Raw genomic sequence first — 19,102 nt, 5'->3', positions numbered from 1 at the left:
CCATTTCTGTGTTATTAACCTAGTTAGTATTCATTCCTTTGGGAAGCCTTCTCTGAACCCTTCATATTCTAGGACTTCTCTGTGTGCTCCCAAGGTATCTTATCCTATATATTAAGAACATGCTGGACCGTTGTAATCACTTAATCATTTATTTGTCATTATTTACCTAGTGACTTTCCCACCAGACTGCAAATTCCACAAGGGAATACCCTTCGTTTCTTTGTGAACTTATTTCCATAAGGTTTAGTATTATTCCTGGCTTTTAGTAGCTGTTCAATAAATACTGTTGACTAAATTCTTGAACTGGAGGCCTTGCCCTAATCCTCTTTTAAATTTCTACTGTAGAAGACATTTGGACTTCTTAGAGGGGGCTTGGGCAAGAATGGGAAGCATCAGGGAGAAACCCAACTCGAGAGTAATTAGAAAGGGGTTGTAGGTCAGGTGTCTTACCCCCCACATTCCACTCAATGGCTACTTTTTTTTTTCCCAGAGGGCACCAGTAAGGGGACATCATCCTTAGGAAACATTCAGGTGAGTGAAGTGAAGCCTAGATCTGGGAGGCAACTGGCCAGTCTTGCCTTGTCATTCTCCTGTTCAAATAACTACCATGGCCCCCTCTGCCTTTCAGAACACACCAGCTCTCACACAGGAATGATTTGTCCTTTCTCCCAGGAGACATCTGGCAATGTCTGGGGACATTTTTGGTTGTCACAACTAGGGTGCTACTGGCATCTAGAGGATAGAGACCAGGAATGCTGCTAAACATTTTGCCATGCCTGAGGACAGCCCCCACATTATCTGGTCTCAAATGTCAATAGACATTGAGAACCTGTGGGAAAGGCTTTTAATGCCTCAGCTGTTGTTCAAGTACCAGCATTATAGCTTCACTCTATCCCTGTCACCACTTCCCATCCTCTTCCTATCTTCTTCCTCCATAAGGCACTTTTCATGGATTCTAGACACCTCATCCTTAGGCCCTCATGTTCCCATAAATACAATGGAGTGAATGATATGCCCTTCGCAGGGCTGTATGTGGTCAGTGAGAAGACACATATCAGGTTGAAAGTACAGAGCTTACACCTTGATCAGTGCTATTGCCTCCTGGGATCATCCAACCACAACCAAGTATATTCCTGCTTTTTCAAGTTTCATGAAGAGCCTACTTAATTAGCTTTATTTCTTTGAAAGGAAACTCTGAGGAACAATGGAACCACCAAAGAGCAGATTGCAAAGATAGCTACCCAGCTATTTCAAGAAATGGAAGTGAACATATGGACTGAGGGTTTAGCTTCTCCAGGAAAGCATGATAATTCTGCACTTGGTATAGGTAAGAAACAACAGTAATTTCCTTATGACCAAAACATTTTATGAAGGTGATCTATTGTGAGACCCTGTGTTTCTATATTTATGTGACATAGAGAATTCATTCAAGGGGTTCTTCCCAAATGCAGACCTGCTCTCAGATGACTTTCCTTGGAAAATTTTAAATATTTAGTTCTCCTGCTTAAAGTCTTAAGTTATCGACCCCCTTATCAGGCACTCCAGTATAATTATTTAAAGATTTTTTGATCTTTTAAATATTATACATAAAGGATGAGCTTGCCACCTCTCCAGGAAGCATAGCCATTCCCTCTCTTCTCCTGGGTTGCTGTGGCCACTGTATGCTGCTTAGGCCATTTTGACCATCTGTAAAAGGGAGTGCCATCTGGTCTACCACGCACGCAGAAAAAGAAATCATCAGTAGGGAGTCTTTCAAAGAAGGGAGTTCTTCAACTAACTTCTTATGCATGAGAAGCAAGCAAAGCAGGACTCATTTTCTTAATGTTTCCAGTCTATGAAATCAAGAGGTGCAATGAGACAAGTGAGAAGACTGTTCTGGAAGCTGGAAATAACACTATGAATATCAACTGTACCGATGCTTTCAAAGGAACCACAAGAGGTACTGTGTTTAAGATGGATTCTTCTGATCTCCATATCCTAGGCACTGTTGTCTCGTTTCTAGGTGATTGTGCCAAGAGGAAAGGACTTAGAAAGTTTTCAAGGTAGGGAAGACTCTACATGATGACCACTACCCTGGCAATTTGGGAGACATAGTGAGTACTTTGTGACACACTGAAGTTCAAACAGGGAACGCTTGACATGCTTCCTTAAAAGGGACTGGCTGATGCATGCTCTGTTTCCATGTGATAGTCTGAAAAGGCAGCACTTGAAGGCAGCAGATGATTCTTGCCTTGAATACTCTTTCCATTGAGTAGTGTTTAATGATCACCTTATTTAAAATAGTCCCTAGTCTTCCTCTGTCCTACACATCAGCAAACTTTTTCTGTGAAAGGACCAAATAGTCATTTTTTCTCAAGTTCTTATTTAAATACCAGTTAATTAACATATTGTGTAATATTAGTTTCAGATATAGAATTTAGTGATTCATCACTTTCATACAACATCCAGTGCTCATCACAAGTATCCTCCTTAATACCCATCCCCCATTTAACCCATCTCACCACCCACCTTCCTTCCAGGAACCCTCAGTTTTTTCTCTATAGTTAAAAATCTGTTTTATGGTTTGTCCCTCTTTTTTTCTTTTTTCCCCTATGTTCATCTGTTTTGTTTCTAAATTCCACATGTGAGTGAAATCATATAGTATTTGTCTTTCTCTGACAAACCTATTTCATTTAGCATATACTCTAGCTCCATCCATGTCATTGCAAAAAGCAAGATTTCATTCCTTTTTATGCTAAGTAATATTCCATTTTCTATCTATCTATCTATCTATCTATCTATCTATCTATCTATCTATCATCTATCTAGCCATCTATCTCCCACGTCTTACTTCTTTTCCATTCATCAGTTGATGGACATCTAGGCTCTTTCCATAGTTTGGCTATTGTTGATAATGCTCCTATAAACACTGGGGTGCATGTATCCCTTCAAAGCAGTATTTTTCTATCCTTTGGATAAATATCCTGTAGTGCAATTGCTGGATCATTGGGTAGTTCTATCTTTAACTTTTTGAGGAACTTCCATACTGTTTTCCACAGTGGCTGCACCAATTCACATTCTCACCAACAGTATAAGAGGTTTCCCCTTTCTCTGCAACCTTGCCAACATCTGTTGTTTCCTGTGTTGTTAATTTTAGCCATCTTGACAGGTGTGAAGTGGTATCTCATCATGGTTTTGATTTGTATTTCCCTGATGATGAGTGATATTGAGCATCTTTTCAAGTGTCTGTTAGCCATCTGTCTTCTTTGGAAAAATGTCTGTTCATGTCTACTGCCCATCTTTCAACTGGATTATTTGTTTTCTGGGTGTTGAGCTTTATGTAAGTTCTTTATAAAACTAACCTTTATCAGATATGTTATTTGCAAATATCTTCTCCCATTCCAAAGGTTGCCTTTTAGTTTTGTTGATTGTTTCCTTCACTGTGCAGAAGCTTTTTTATTTTGATGAATTCCAATAGTTTATTTTTGCTTTTCTTTCCCTTGCCTTGCTTGAGCCAGATGAACTTTAACTACTCAACCCTGACATTGTAGTGGGAGAACAGCCATAGCTGATATGTAAATGAAGGGACATGTGTGTGCCAATAAAGCTTTATGTACAAAAATAGGTTGTAGGATAGATTTGATTCTCAGGCCACAGTTTGCCACACCTGCTTTATTCCATCATCTCATTTAAATTTCTGCACAGCATGCACACTATGCACTTTTTCTTAATTTATTTGTTGTCCATCACTCCCACTATAATATCAGCTCTCTTATGGCAAGAACTCAGCCTGTTTTCTTCACTGTTGCATTGAAATGCCTAGAACACTGTCTGGCACACACTAGATGGTCAATAAATATTTGGTGAAAGAATGAATAAATACATTAGTGAATGAGTGCATGACCTAGTTCTCTGGAGAGAGTGAAATACCTGCTGTATTTTCTCCAGAAAATTCCCAGCCACTGATTAACCACTACTCCTTATTGTGAGCTGTCGGATGAGAAGGGGGAGGAAAAAGATCTCCAAATGAGTTGATTTTTTTTAATGGAGTAAATAATAATACAGGTGGTAAGTGGATTTGGCTAAAACTGGGATGGTGGCCCAGGAATAATTGCAGTTTAAGAAATACTACATCACACTACAGAGCATCATATGTGAATTTACCTGCTGTGAATTAAATTATTGTTGCCCAAAAAGGAGAAAGAAAATGGGAGGGAGAGGAGAGAAACAGAGAAAGACAGAGAGAGGGAAGGAGAATGAGAGAATGAATTAAATAGAAATGTGTCATCCTGCATACCTTTCCATAACTTTCTGAATTAGATAACCCAGAATGAGCTTGAGATGGAAGATGGGAATGTGTGATTTCCTTATACTACCTGAGTTCTATTTGCTCTTTTGAGAACAAACATCTTGCCTCATGATTTTGAGGTATAAGTGCTCATATATATTCTTACAACACGTTAACAGGTATTTTACATATATATATCTCTTATAATGTGTGGTGCATTATAATTTGTATTATATATACAAAATGCTGTACCTCAAACCACATGTAATGTATTGGTGGGGCAACATAAGGGATTCCCTTTTTTTCTTTTTTTAAGATATTTATTTATTTATTTATTCATTCATTCATTTATTCATTCATGAGAGACACAGAGAGAGAGAGAGGCAGAGAGAGAAGCAGGCTCCATGCAGGGATCCCGATGTGGGACTCGATCCTGGGACTCCAGGATCACGCCCTGGGCCAAAGGCAGGCGCCAAACCACTGAGCCACCCAGGGATTCAACATAAGGGATTTCCAAGAGCGATGTAATGTTTGCCTTATGACTCTCACGCAAGACACTAGTATACCGATTTCCCATAATATGGATGCCCTCTAAAGTGATTTCTCTTCTGTTTTCTCAGATAAAAGTGCAGTTGCAATCATCACGTATCAGAGTTTTGGGGATATTCTGAATGGATCCTTTTTTAATGATGAAAGAGGGACACAGGAAATGAAACTGAACTCTCGTGTCGTGAGTGGCACCATTAGTATGAAGAAAAAAGTACGTCTGTCTAAACCTGTGTTCCTGACCTTCCAACATATTCAGGTGAGCAAAATCCATGACTGCTTCTCTGTGCATTACCTCAGAGAGGTGTGTTATCAGGGTCCTGTCAAGAAACTGAATCCAACTCTGCTCATTCAGTTAACAGAACCAACAAGAAATGTTGAGGCACTCAGAGATTTGCACCAGGGGAAGGGGAAGCTATTATCATATTTAAGCCTAAAAAGGCAATGGAGGGATGAGCATTGTTGAACCCAGTGTGTGCTGGAGGCACACAGAAGGGTTGCCCTGCTGGAGACACAGATATCCTGAAGCAGAAGCAACTGGAAGAAACACCTGACCTCCTCCTCCTCTTGTTTAAGGACTTCTCACCAGTTCCTCTCATTAGTTGTCCCAATGATATGGAGCCTGGGGAAAGCAGTTCATAAAGGTCAATCCCTGAGGCTCTGAGGTGACCAGAGAAGGGAAGAATAAATGAAGAATAAACCCCACAGCAGGTGTGGTCATATGAAACTCTTTCTCACTAGTGTTCTAGATAATGGGATTTTCTTATTCCATTTTCCAATGTAACACATCCATGACTAACCTATAAAATTGAAATAATAAAACCAGAAAGAGCTCCACTTTTATGCTATTCTCTTTTCAGCCTGGTGGTGAAAGAACAAAACCTTTCTGCGTCTTCTGGGAAGGATCAGAGGAGGGGGGCACCTGGTCAACAAAGGGCTGCTATCATGTGCACAGCAATGATTCACACACCAAATGCAAGTGCTTCCACCTTTCCAGCTTTGCTGTCCTCATGGATTTTGTTCCCAAGGTACCATGATCCATGGTCCCCTCCTAGTATCTGATTGTGTCCCAGAAACTGTGATATTGTCCTCTCCATGTCTTAGAAAAAGACTCTAAGATAAGGAGTCAAGTGGAAGTATCTTACGTGAGAGGTAATTCCAGGAAGCACCAGTAAGGGGCTGGGAAATGAAACAAGAAAAAAATAGAAGCTAACACAGAGAACGTTATCAAGCTGGTCACTACTGTGGGTATCTAGAACTTTATTCCCTCTCAAGTACTCTGGGAGTCAGTGCAGGAGATGCACCTGAGTCATCCTAACTGAACAGCAGGAGAGCTGGGGCATCTATACACCACCTCCTTTCAGGTATTGGTTGAAACGTGCATCTGGGGGTGGGGAATGTTAATTCTGGGATGTCCATGGGCACGGGCAGAGTGAGGTTAAGTTAGCAGAGAAAACCCTCAAACATTGGAAAGTTTGGGTTGTCAGCCCCAACAGTGGTGGGATCTAAGATAATCTGGACTCAAACATCCATTACTCTGCAAAAGAAAGTTACAGCTAGTCAGATGGGAAAGAAGGCAACTGACTGCCACCAATGAAAAAGCATAGGTCCTTGAACTTCCCAGGTCCCAAACACATCTAGGATAAGCCAGGCTTAAAGAAATTTACCTAACTTCTTCTCCTACTTATTTACGCTCTCATTTATTGAACATTTACTGATGACAACCATTATATTACACATTTAAATACATGGTTTCATTTTATTCATTCAACAAATTTGCATATGACTGCTTACTATATGCCAGACGCTATTCTAGGCATTGAGGATATGGCAGAGAACAAAACAGATAAAGAAATCCCAACCTTCATGGATTTGACTTTGGAGACCTATGTTGTCCAATAGGATCATCAGCCACATGTGGCTATTGGGCACTTGAAATGTGGCTAGTGTGACTGAGAACCAACTTTTTAATTTAATTTAATTTAATTTAATTTTAATTTATTTAAATTAAACAGTGTGAAATATTTTTCCATTAAATACAACTTCATTGGTAGGACTTCATTTCACTTTTATCACTGAAAACAATAGCATCTGAACTCAGATGTGTCATAAGCAAAAAAATATGCTCTGGATTTTGAAGGCTTAATATAAAAAAAGTATCAGATATCTCATTTTTAAAAATTATTTTATTTTTTAGGTTTAAGTCCAATTAATTAATATATAATGTATTACTTTCAGAGGTAGAGGTCACTGATCCATCAGTCTTATATAATGCCCAGTGCTCATGACATCAGATGCCCTCCTTAATATCTGTCACCCAGTTACCCCATCTCCTCAGCCCCTTCCCCTCCAGCAATCCTCAATTTATTTCCTATGATTAAGAGTCTCTTATAGTTTGTCTCCCCCTCAGATTTTGTCTTATTTTTTCTCTCTTCCCCTATGACCACTGTTTTGTTTCTTAAATTCCACATGAGTGAGATCATATGATAATTGTCTTTCTCCAAACAGTGTATGTTCTCATTCATTTGGGGAATATGAATAATAGTGAAAGGGAATATAAGGGAAGGGAGAAGAAATGTGTGGGAAATATCAGAAAGGGACACAGAACATAAAGACTCCTAACTCTGGGAAACGAACTAGGGGTGGTGGAAGGGGAGGAGGACCGGGGGTGGGGGTGAATGGGTGACGGGCACTGAGGGGGACACTTGACGGGATGAGCACTGGGTGTTATTCTGTATGTTGGTAAATTGAACACCAATAAAAATTAATTAAAAAAAAAGATAATTGTCTTTCTCTGATTGATTTATGTAGCTTAGCATAATATCCTCTAGTTCCATTGATGTTGTTACAAGTGGCAAGATTTCTTTTCTTTTCTTTTCTTTTTTGGTGGCTGAATAGTAGTGCATTGAATATATATATATATATATATATATATATATATATATATATATATACCACATCTTTATCCATTGATCGATTGATGGACATATGGGCTCTTTCCAGAGTTTGGCTAATGTGGACATTGCTGCTATAAACATTGGGGTGCAAGTGCCCCTTCAGGTCAGTACATTTGTACCTTTCAGGTAAAAAATAGTGCAATTGCTGGGTCATAGGGAGCTCTATTTTCAACTTTTTGAGGAACCTCTGTACTGTTTTTCAAAGTGACTGCATCAGCTTGCAGTCCTACCAACAATGTAGAGTTCCTCTTTCTCCACATCCTCACTAACATTCGTCATTTCCTGACTTGTTCATTTTAGCCATTATGACTGGTGCAAAGTGGTATCTCACTGTGGTTGTTTTTTTTATTTATTTACGAGAGAGAGAGAGAGAGAGAGAGAGAGAGAGAGAGAGAGAGAGAGGCAGAGACACAGGCAGAGGGAGAAGCAGGCTCCATGCACCGGGAGCCCGACGCGGGACTCGATCCCGGGTCTCCAGGATCGCGCCCTGAGCCAAAGGCAGGCGCTACTAAACCGCTGCGCCACCCAGGGATCCCCTCATTATGGTTTTGATTTGTATTTCCCTGATGGCAAATGATGCGAAGCATTTTTTCGTGTGTCTGTTGGCCATGTGTATGTCTTCTTTGGAGAACTGTTTTTTCATCTCTTTTGCCCATTTTTGATTACATTATTTGTTCTTTGGCTGCTGAGTTTGATAAGTTCTTTATAGATTTTGGATAGTAGTCCTTCATCTGATAAGACATTTACAAATATCTTCTCCCATTCTGTCTGTTGTCTTTCAGTTTTGTCAACTGTTTGCTTTACTGTGCAAAAGCTCTTTATCTTGAAGTCCCAATAATTCATTTTTGCCTTCGTTTCCCTTGCCTTTGGAGACATGTCTAGCAAGAAATTGCTGCAACTGAGGTCATAGAAGTTGCTGCCTCTGTTCTCCTCCAGGATTTTGAAGGATTCCTGTCTCATATTTAGGTCTTTCATCCATTTTGAGTCTAATTTGTGTGTGATGTCGGAAATGGTCCGGTTTTATTCTTTTACATGTGGCTGTCCAATTTTTTCAATACTATTTGTTGAGGAGGTTTTTTTTTTTTTCCTCATTAGATATTCTTTCCTGCTTTGTCAAAGATTAGTTGACCATAGAGTTGAGTGCCCATTTCTGGGCTCTTATTCTTTTCCTTTCTTTTTTTTTTTTTTGTATTTTTTTTTTTATTGGAGTTCAATTTGCCAACATATAGTATAACATCCAGTGCACATCCGGTCAAGTGCCCTCCTCAGTGCCCATCACCCAGTCACCCTATCCCCCCACCCACCTTCCCTTCCACTACCCCTTGTTCATTTCCCAGAGTTAGTCTCTCATGTTTTGTCTCTATTCTGTTCCATTGATCAATGTGTCTGTTTTTGTGCCAGGACCATACTGTCTTGATGATTACAGCTTTATAATAAAGCTTGAAGTCCGGCATTGTGATGACATCAGCTTTGGTTTTCTTTTTCAACATTCCTTTGGCTCTTTGGGATCTTCTCTGGTTCCATACAGATATTAGGATTATTTGTTCTAGCTCTGTGAGAAAAAGTTGACAGTATTTTGATAGGGATTACGCTGAATGTATAGATTGCTCTAGGTAGCATAGACATTTTAACAATATTTGTTCTCCCAATCCATGAGCATGGAACATTTTTCCATTTCTATGTGTCTTCCTCAATTTCTTTCATAATAGTTCTCTAGCTTTTAGAGTACAGATCTTTTACCTCTTGAGTTAGGTTTATTCCTAGGTATCTTATGGTTTTGGTTGCAATTGTAAATGGGGTTGACTCCTTAATTTCTCGTTCTTCTGTCTCATTGTTAGTGTATAGAAATGCAAATGATTTCTATGCATTTATTCTATATCCTGCCACATTCCTGGATTCCTATATAAATTCTAGCAATTTCAGGGTGGAGTCTGAAAATATGCAGGGAAAGATCTCAATCTTTTGGTACAGATTGAGACCTGATTTGTGACCCGGTATATGATCTATTCTGGAGAAGGTTTTTGGTGCACTTGAGAAGAATGTGTATTCTGTTGCTTTAGGATGGAATGCTCTGTATACATCTGTGAAGTACATCTGATCCAGTGTGTCATTCAAAGCCCTTGTTTCCTTGTTTATTTTCTGCTTAGATGATATGTCCATTGCAGTGAGTGGAGTTTAAAATCCCCTACTATTAATGTATTATAATCGATGTATTTCTTTAATTTTCTTATTAATTAGTTTATATAATTGGCTTCTCCCATGTGAGGGGCATAAATATTTACAATTGTTAGATCTTCTTGTTGGATAGACCCTTTAATTATGAGATAGTGTCCTTCCTTATCTCTTATTACAGTCTTTGGTCTAAAATCTAATTTGTCTGATATAAGGATTGCCACCTCAGCTTTCTTTTGATGTCTATTAGTGTGATAAATGGTTTTCCAACACCTCATTTTAAATTTGGAGGTTTTTTTTTTTTAATTTTTATTTATTTATGATAGTCACACAGAGAGAGAGAGAGAGGCAGAGACACAGGCAGAGGGAGAAGCAGGCTCCATGCACCGGGAGCCCGACGTGGGATTCGATCCCGGGTCTCCAGGATCGCGCCCTGGGCCAAAGGCAGGCGCCAAACCGCTGCGCCACCCAGGGATCCCTTGGAGGTGTTTTTAGGTCTAAAGTGAGTCTCTTGCAGACAGCATATCAACAAGTCTTGCTTTTTTATCCAATCTGATATCCTGTGTCTTTTGATTGGGGCATTTAGCCCATTTATACTCAGAGTAATTATTGAAAGATATGAATTTAGTGCCATTGTATTACCTGTAAAGTCATTGTTTCTGTATATTGTCTCTGTTCCTTTCTGGTATATGGCAACCTTGAGCTAAGAGCCTGCTCCTGGGCTCCCTGATTGCAGCTAGCTTCCTCGTTCTGATGGGAACTCTACCACACTCCAGCACCCCTAATCTTCCTATGACCCTGAGGATCCTGAGACCACACTGTTCCACCTCGGATACTGCTTGGTTTCACCACTTGAGCACCTTTCAGGCAGGGACATCCATCACTGGAGCAGACTTCTAAAAGTTCTGATTTTGTTCTCTGCTGCTATATCACTTTCTGGTAGCCAGCTTCTGGATGTTCCCTCCCCTCCTTGATTTATCTTCCCAGATATCTCCTCAGATTCACTTCTCAACTCCTCCTACCTTGCAGAAAGTGGTTATTTATTTGTTTGTTTGTTTGTTTTAATTGGAGTTCAATTTGCCAACATGTAGCATAACACCCAGTGCTCATCCTGCCAAGTGCCCCCTTCCACTATTTGCTTCGATGTGGATGGAACTGGAGGGTATTATGCTGAATGAAATAAGTCGATCAGAGAAGTACAAACATTATATAGTCTCATTCATTTGGGGAATATAAAAAATAGTGAAAGGGAATAAAGGGGAAAGGAGAGAAAATGAGTGAAAATATCAGTGAGGGTGTCAAAACATGAGAGATACCTAACTCTGGGAAATGAACAAGGGGTAGTGGAAAGGGAGGTGGGCGGGGGGTTGGGGTGACTGTTTAGAGTTGCAGCTATTCTTTTCTTAGATCTCCGGTTGAGTTTGCAGGTGTTCAAAAATGATTTGATAGCTATCTAGCTGAATTCCCAGGACCAGATGAAACTAAGGTCTATTCCTCCACCATCTTGGACCCCCTCTCTTAAATATCTCATTAACAATTGTTTTACATTGATTGTAATCTGAACTGATTGCATTTTTGTTATATTGATTATGTTATATTCAATACATTGTACTGATAATATTTTGAATATATACGATTAAGTTAATTTGACCTGATTCTTTTCACATTTTAAAAGGTATGGCTACTAGAAAATTTAAAATTCCACATGTGGCTCACATATTTCTTTTGGATAGCACCAGGCTAGGGTTTTGGTTTCTTGATAGCCTTGTGTGCTGGATGCTATGAGTGCACCCATTTTGAAGATGGAAACATCAGATCTCAGAGAGGTCAAGTCAGTTGTATAAAGGACTGAACTGGGAAGCCTATCAGACTCTCCATCAGAAACATAACTGCAGAATTGGAAACGATAATGGATTCTTCCTTTGGTGGCTTATAGGTGGATCCTGTGCTGACTGTGATCACCTATGTGGGGCTGAGCCTCTCTCTGCTGTGCCTCCTCCTGGCAGCCCTCACCTTCCTCCTATGCAGATCCATCCAGAACATGAGTACCTCCCTCCACTTGCAGCTCTCCATTTGCCTCTTCCTGGCCCACCTGCTCTTCCTTACAGGGATTAATCAAACTAAGCCCAAGGTAGGTGATTTAACCAAATCACCTTGCTGTCATAATCAAATCTAGCCATCTTGTCTTGAGGAAGGAGGGAGAAGACAAGAGACAGCAGTGATGGTAACAGTATGGATGGAACTAGAGAGTATTATGCTAAGCATAATAAATCAGTCTGAGGAATGAGTGAGTAGCTCAGGGGTTGAGCCTCAGCCTCTGGCTCAGGTCATGACCCCAGGGTCCTGGGATCGAGTCCCACATTGGGCTCTCTCTGGGGAGCCTGCTTCTACCTCTGCCTATGTCTCTGCCTCTCTCTTTGTGTCTCTCATGAATAAATAAATAAAAATCTTTTAAAAAATCAGTCTGAGAAAGACAAATACCACATGATTTTACTCATATGTGGAATTTAAGAAATAAAACAGATGAACATAGGGGAAGGGAAGGAAAAATAAAATAAGATAAAAACAGAAAAGGAGGCAAACCATAAGTGACTTTTTTTTCCCAGGATTTATTTATTTCGAGAGAGAGAAAGAAAGCAGGGGGAGAGGCAGAGAGAGAGAATCCCAAGCAGACTCTGCTGAGCATGGAATCCTGTGAGGGGCTTGATCCCACAACCTGAGATCATGAACTGAGCTGAAACCAAGAGTTGATTGTTCAACAAACTGAGCCACCCAGTGCCCCAAAAAGACTCTTAACTCTAGGAAACAAATTGAGGGTTGCTGAAGGGGAGGTGAGTGGGGGGATGGGGTAATTGAGTGATGGGTATCAAGGAGGACACTTGATGTAGTGAGCACTGGGTGTTGTATACAACTGATGATTCACTGAATTCTACACCTGAAGCTAATAATGCACTATATGTTAACTACATGAATTTAAATTTTAAATTTTTTAAAATAAGTAAAAAATTACAAAATAGTCAGCAGTGATGGTATTAGGGGGAAAAGCAAGTTTCCATTTCAACTCTCCTCATCTGTAGCTCTGAATGAGACCTGTACTTGCTGAGAAGCCATTTATCAAGCTGATTGAGAGTTAGGCTGATGGTATTAAGTAAGGTAACAATAGTTCCTATAATAAATAAACTCCAAAATGTCAGTGGGTTATCACAAGAGTGATTAATTTCCCCCTTCTGTACCATAGAGGGTGGACAAACAGGTTTGAAAAGTGTCTATCCTCCAACCTCAGGCTGATGGAAGCTTTTCTGTCTTCTATGCACAACTTTATTTTTTTTTTAAGATTTTGTTTATTTATTCATGAGAGACACAGAAAGAGAGGCAGAGACACAGGCAGAGGAAGAAGCAGGCTCCCCAAGGGAAGCCCGATGTGGGACTCCATCCAGGACCCAGGAATCACACCTTGAGCTGAAGACAGACGCTCAACTGCTGAGCCACCCAGGCGTCCCTTCTATGCACAACTTTATTTGTTTATTTTTTGTTAAATATTTTATTTTATTATTTTTTACATATTTTTTATTTTTATTTATTAATTTTTAAATTTTTTATTGGAGTTCAATTTGCCAACATATAGCATGACACCCAGTGCTCATCCCATCAAGTGCCCCCCTCAGTGCCCGTCACCCAGTCACCCCCACCCCCACCCTCCGCCCACCTCCCTTTCCACCACCCCTAGTTGGTTTCCCAGAGTTAGGAGTCTCTCATGTTCTGTCTCCCTCCCTAATATTTCCCACTCATTTTCTCTCCTTTCCCCTTTATTCCCTTTCACTATTTTTTATATTCCCCAAATGAATGAGACCATACAATGTTTGTTCTCCTCCAATTGACTTATTTCACTCAGCATAATACCCTCCAGTTCCATCCACGTCGAAGCAAATGGTGGGTATTTGTCATTTCTAATGGCTGAGGAATATTCCATTGTATACATAGACCACATCTTCTTTATCCATTTATCTTTCGATGGGCACCGAGGCTCCTTCCACAGTTTAGCTATTGTGGACATTGCTGCTATAAACATCGGGGTGCAGGTGTCCCAGCATTTCACTGCATCTGTATCTTTGGGGTAAATCCCCAGCAGTGCAATTGCTGGGTCGTAGGGCAGGTCTATTTTTAACTCTGTGAGGAACCTCCCCACAGTTTTCCAGAGTGGCTGCACCAGTTCACATTCCCACCAACAGTTATGCACAACTTTAAAGGTCATCCAAGACAACTTTAAAGGTCATCCAAGACAACTTTAAAGGTCATCCAAGAGTCCTTTTATTTTAGCCAACTGAAAAGAAAAAACATGGCAGAGTCCCACGAGGGAGGTTTATACAGGCCCTCTTAGAAAGTTGTGTATATCGTGTCCCTTCACATTCTACTGGCTATAAATCCGTGGTATGGTCCCACCTAACAACAGGGGAGCAGGGTGGTGTATTCTCTAGCTGGGAAGTCCCATCCTAATGACAATCTATAGTCTGGAATCAGAGGTGGAGGGAGTTTTTAATTCTGAGTGACAGTGGCTTTGCTATACTAACAACATTAGCTTTTGTCTCCATTATGATCACAGGCATCATAATATCCAGGAAGAATTGGAACTAGCTGTTTTCCAAAACTCCTTTTAACACTAAAAGACTATGATCTCAGAGCCAGAAGGTTACAAAAGCACTGTTTTCCTCCTTGGGAGGCAGTACATTGCTATGGTTAAGAGTAAGTACAATCTCTGGAGACAGGGTTTCAAAAACATTTTTATTTTTTACTAGCTGTGTGATCTTGGGTGAGATTTTTACCTCTTTGGGCTCCAATTTCCTCATTAGGAAATGGGCAGATTGACAGAGTAAGTGCTGAGGCTGATTCTGGCCCACTCTGTTTCTGTAAAAAAAAACAAAAAAAAAATCAGTTTTTATAAAACAGTCTGTTTTGTTTATTGGAACCACAACCACCAATGTCTGAGAGCTTGATGTCCCAGCTCAAGCAGAGAGAGCAAATTCTCCTTTCCTCCATATGTTACTTTTAGACTTAAGGTGGAATGGTTGATGCCTGCCCTCATTGGTCAGTGTGATCTTCTTTACTCAGCCTACTGACTCAAATGCTAATGTCTTCCTGAAACACCCACACAGACACACCCAGAAATAATGTTTTACCTGTTATCTGGGCATTCATTACCTCAATTGAGTTGATACATAAAAATAAGCATCACACCCACACAAAGGGCAAGGGCCATGGACTATTCATCTACCAAATTTCATCTGTCATGGATCTGAGGACTCTTCCTATGACATTCATTCCTTGGCATTTCTGGCTTGCCCTGTATATGAGGTAAGCATGGGGTCACTGAGAGCTCCCCAAATTGTGTTGCTCCCAGGTAAAATATTACAGGTGTTAGAATTGAAAATGCAGGCCACACCCAAGTAATGCTAAATGCTGAGGACATAATTGGGTACAGGGGTACAAACCACATTCCTAACTCTTGTCTCCTCTCCAGATGCTGTGCTCCATCATTGCAGGGGTGCTGCACTACCTCTACCTGGCCGCCTTCACCTGGATGCTCCTTGAAGGGCTGCATCTCTTCCTCACTGTTAGGAATCTCAAGGTGGCCAACTACACCAGTGCAGGCAAATTCAAGAAGAAGTTCATGTACCCTTTTGGCTACGGGATTCCAGCTCTGATTGTGGCTGTGTCTGCAGTAATAGGACCCCAAAATTATGGAACACACACACAGTAAGCATGATGTATGCCTTGATGGTGGAAGTGGTGTCTATGGCTGATACATGATCAGAAATCAAAAGCATTTCAGTCCATTTCCCATTGTAAATTATTCCTCAAACCAGTCTCTTTATAAGCCAAAATTCTATTTTCTCTTAGAAATCCCTAGAGAAATGGTCCTCAGCATCTTTGGGGGCTGGATCATTTTGAGACTTGGTGAAATCCAGGGCCTATTTCCCCAAAGAGGGAAATGTACCTTTCAGACAAATGTACTTACACATTAAATTTTGATTACAACTTCAGGATATTAGGGACAAAAAGTACATTCAATAACCTCAAGGATGAAAAAGCCCACTTGTAGCCTCTGTGCTCTGTAGGATTCTGAAAGAGTGGCTGAAGAGGTTGAGATTCATCCCCAAAATGAAAAGAGTAACAATAGCAGCAAATTGGAAGGTTTGTGATGCCTCAGAGATAGCCTATATTTCATCTCATTCTCCCTGTAATCCTGTGGGGTCAGCACTGTTCATGATGTCATATTGGGGCTTAGTGCATCGAAGAAACTTTCTCAAGATCACAGCTGAAGTCAGAATTCTTCACTAAAGGGATTATTGCCTCACTAAGGAAGTTTGCAAAGCTCTGCAAAGTTAGTTTAAGATGTTAGTGTTTTGGCAATGGGGTTTCTGTTAGGGAGTAGGCGGGCATGTGCTAAAACAACGTAATGAAGGTGATCCTCTTGAAGGAAAAAAGATGCCCTGTCTCCAGCTTAAACCAAACATCCTGCCAGAATGATTCTGGGGATATTATGGTAGCATAGAGCAGGGGTGGACAAAATTTCTATAAAGCATTCAAGTAGTAACTGTTTTTGTCTCATGAGCCATATGGTATTTGTGACAATTACTGAACTTTGCCCTTGGAGTGGGGGAGCAGCCAATTCATAGACCATATTAAATGGATGGATGTGGCTGTGTTTCAATAAAACTTTATTTACAAAAACAAGTGGTGGACTGGATTTGGCCTGTCATTTGTAACACTTGGTATAGAACATAAGCACAGGAGCTTTTCTGTTCACTAAGTGTTGACAAACTTGTTAGATTTAATAGTTTTATGCTGCCAGGTTTCTGTTCAGAATAATTGACTATCTTTGCCAACATAAGCCATGACATAATAAAAAGTACTTGGGCAACAGCATACTTCGTACATGAATATACTTCATTAGCATTGGTAGGTTTTCTTGCTCTAGTTAAATTACTATTTTTACTCTCTTATACCAATTGTTACTAATAGGGTACTATTAACTGAGCCCCATCTCTTCGCCAGGAAACATATTCAAAACCTATATACACATGATCTCATTTGATCTTTCCTACAAGATCCATATGAGGAAAACTGCAAAAGTGTGATGAAAGAAATCAAAGAAGATTCAAATAAATGGAGAGATGGTCATTGTTCATGGAGAGGAAGAATTAATATTGCCGAGGAGTCAGTCAGTTCTTTCTAACTTGACCTATAGATTCAATGCATTCACAACAATCCCAAAAAATTATTTTGTAGATATTGATAAACTGATTCTAATGTTAATTTAGAGAAGCAAAAGATCCTGAAGAACTAACACAATATTGAAGGAAAGAACAAAGTCAGAGGACTGACTCTACTTAACATCAAGATTTGGCAATATAGCTGCTGTAATCATTTAATCTTTTCAGTACTTCTGTTTGCCCCCACTTACATTTGGGGTAACTGAACTTAGAGTATACAGCTTGTGTCAGATGCGAAGCCATGTGTAACCTTCTCTCGACAGCTGCTGGCTCAAGCTCGATAGAGCGTTCATCTGGAGTTTCATGGGACCAGTGGCTGTCATTATCTTGGTGAGTGACTAGTGATAGTTATTTATGGGAGTGCCTGCCCTGGGTTGGCCAAGCATAGAGTGTGATTCTTTCTGTGAAAGTAGAAATGATGTGAAGCTAAGAAAATATAACCTAATGTGATGAACTCCTCTTCCCGAAATGCTGTCTTCATCTGTCTTTCCCTGCTTCCCCCTGGTTCACTTGTTGCTTTGATGGAGTATAACCCTCTGCTGGGAATTCTTCTAAAAATACCATGTATCTTTATTCAGCAAATATTTAACAAGTATCTACTCTGCACAGAATGACATGTTCTCCTGTTCATCAGGAACTTCCTGATCACATCCATTATCCTGGTATAGAAATTAATAGTACTCTTTAACTTTCAAGGTGACTTGGTGTGAATGATAACTATATAGTCACCCTAATCAAGCACCAAGTGCCACAGGTACATATACATACCATGTGCTGTATAAAAGACCAGAGCATATGTGCATAGCATTCTATGAAGCCCGTATCTTTTGGAAAAAGATACTTAGGTCTACCTCAAATTGAGTTGCCTGCCATGGCCTCAAAATAAAATTCCAATTCAGGTTTTCATTTTGTGTCCACAGATAAACTTGGTGTTGTACTTCCAAATTCTGTGGATTTTGAGAAGCAAGCTTTCCTCCCTCAATCGTGAAGTTTCTACCATTCAGGACACCAGGTAAGAAGGTCCCAGAATCAGTGGTATCCACAGGTTTCTCCTACAGGACTACGTTTCTTTCTACCTAGGAAAGAAAAACCCATACAAAAATCTGATACAACATTTCCTAGGACCGGATAAAGGGTATGTGAGGTACAACTTCTAGAGGTAAAAACTATAATTTCAGGTAGCTTAATGCACTCCTTGATCTCTTTATTCAACAAATATTTAGTGGGTGCCTCCTTTGTGTAACATAATCATCATATGAAATTCATGCCAAGAGAATCAATATTATCCTGCCTCCCCCACCTTGTAAATCCACCTACTTCTAGGGACTCTGTTATCCTTTATTGGAGATGTTCAGTTCTTACTGGTGCTGATCTAAATGATTGAAATTAATGATAAGAGCAACTGACGTTAACTAGGGACTTGGTAGATGTTGGAAATTTACCAATATTCTTTCACTGATTGCTCATAACTCCAATCTATGTGGTGGATATGAGTACCAGCCCCCATTGATAAGATGAACAACTGCTTATTTTACCCAACAGTGGGCTAGAACCTTGCATTGGTGAGTCATGTATACAGAACTTAAAGGAATATCTTTCCAACTTCAGACCCTGGCTTTCATCTCATCTACTTCTCAGACCAAACTAACATTTCTTAGCCTTAGTGTTTTCCATCCTGAAGGGTCAAACATCACCCTTCTAGGTATTTCCTCATCCCTCTACACGTGTTGGAGGAGTGTAGGCTCACACTCCTATGTGCAGGGACACATATCCTCTCACACACGTAAGCTCTCCTAGACAGTTGCCATCAACAACCCTGTTCTGTTCTATAAAACACAATTTTCAGTTGAAGGAACCCAACAGCTGTTATGTTCTGAAGTCATGATATC

General features: G+C 40.1%; 1 protein-coding gene across 1 annotated transcript in view; it reads left to right on the top strand.

The window, feature by feature from the left end:
* Positions 1–19,102, top strand: part of LOC129522498 (putative adhesion G protein-coupled receptor E4P) — a 44,263-nt gene that overhangs the window by 19,743 nt on the left and 5,418 nt on the right. Inside the window, exons 6-14 of the mRNA XM_055344812.1 lie at positions 491–531; positions 1,189–1,327; positions 1,832–1,939; positions 4,888–5,072; positions 5,674–5,841; positions 11,879–12,073; positions 15,458–15,693; positions 17,477–17,543; positions 18,134–18,225. Coding sequence (XP_055200787.1) covers positions 491–531; positions 1,189–1,327; positions 1,832–1,939; positions 4,888–5,072; positions 5,674–5,841; positions 11,879–12,073; positions 15,458–15,693; positions 17,477–17,543; positions 18,134–18,225 — 1,231 coding nt within the window. The remainder of the gene's footprint in view (positions 1–490; positions 532–1,188; positions 1,328–1,831; positions 1,940–4,887; positions 5,073–5,673; positions 5,842–11,878; positions 12,074–15,457; positions 15,694–17,476; positions 17,544–18,133; positions 18,226–19,102) is intronic.

This window comes from Nyctereutes procyonoides, unplaced genomic scaffold (genome assembly GCF_905146905.1).
Source record: "Nyctereutes procyonoides isolate TBG_1078 unplaced genomic scaffold, NYPRO_anot_genome, whole genome shotgun sequence".
Classification (NCBI taxonomy): Eukaryota; Metazoa; Chordata; class Mammalia; order Carnivora; family Canidae; genus Nyctereutes; species Nyctereutes procyonoides.
This window is presented reverse-complemented; position numbering and strand designations above follow the sequence as displayed.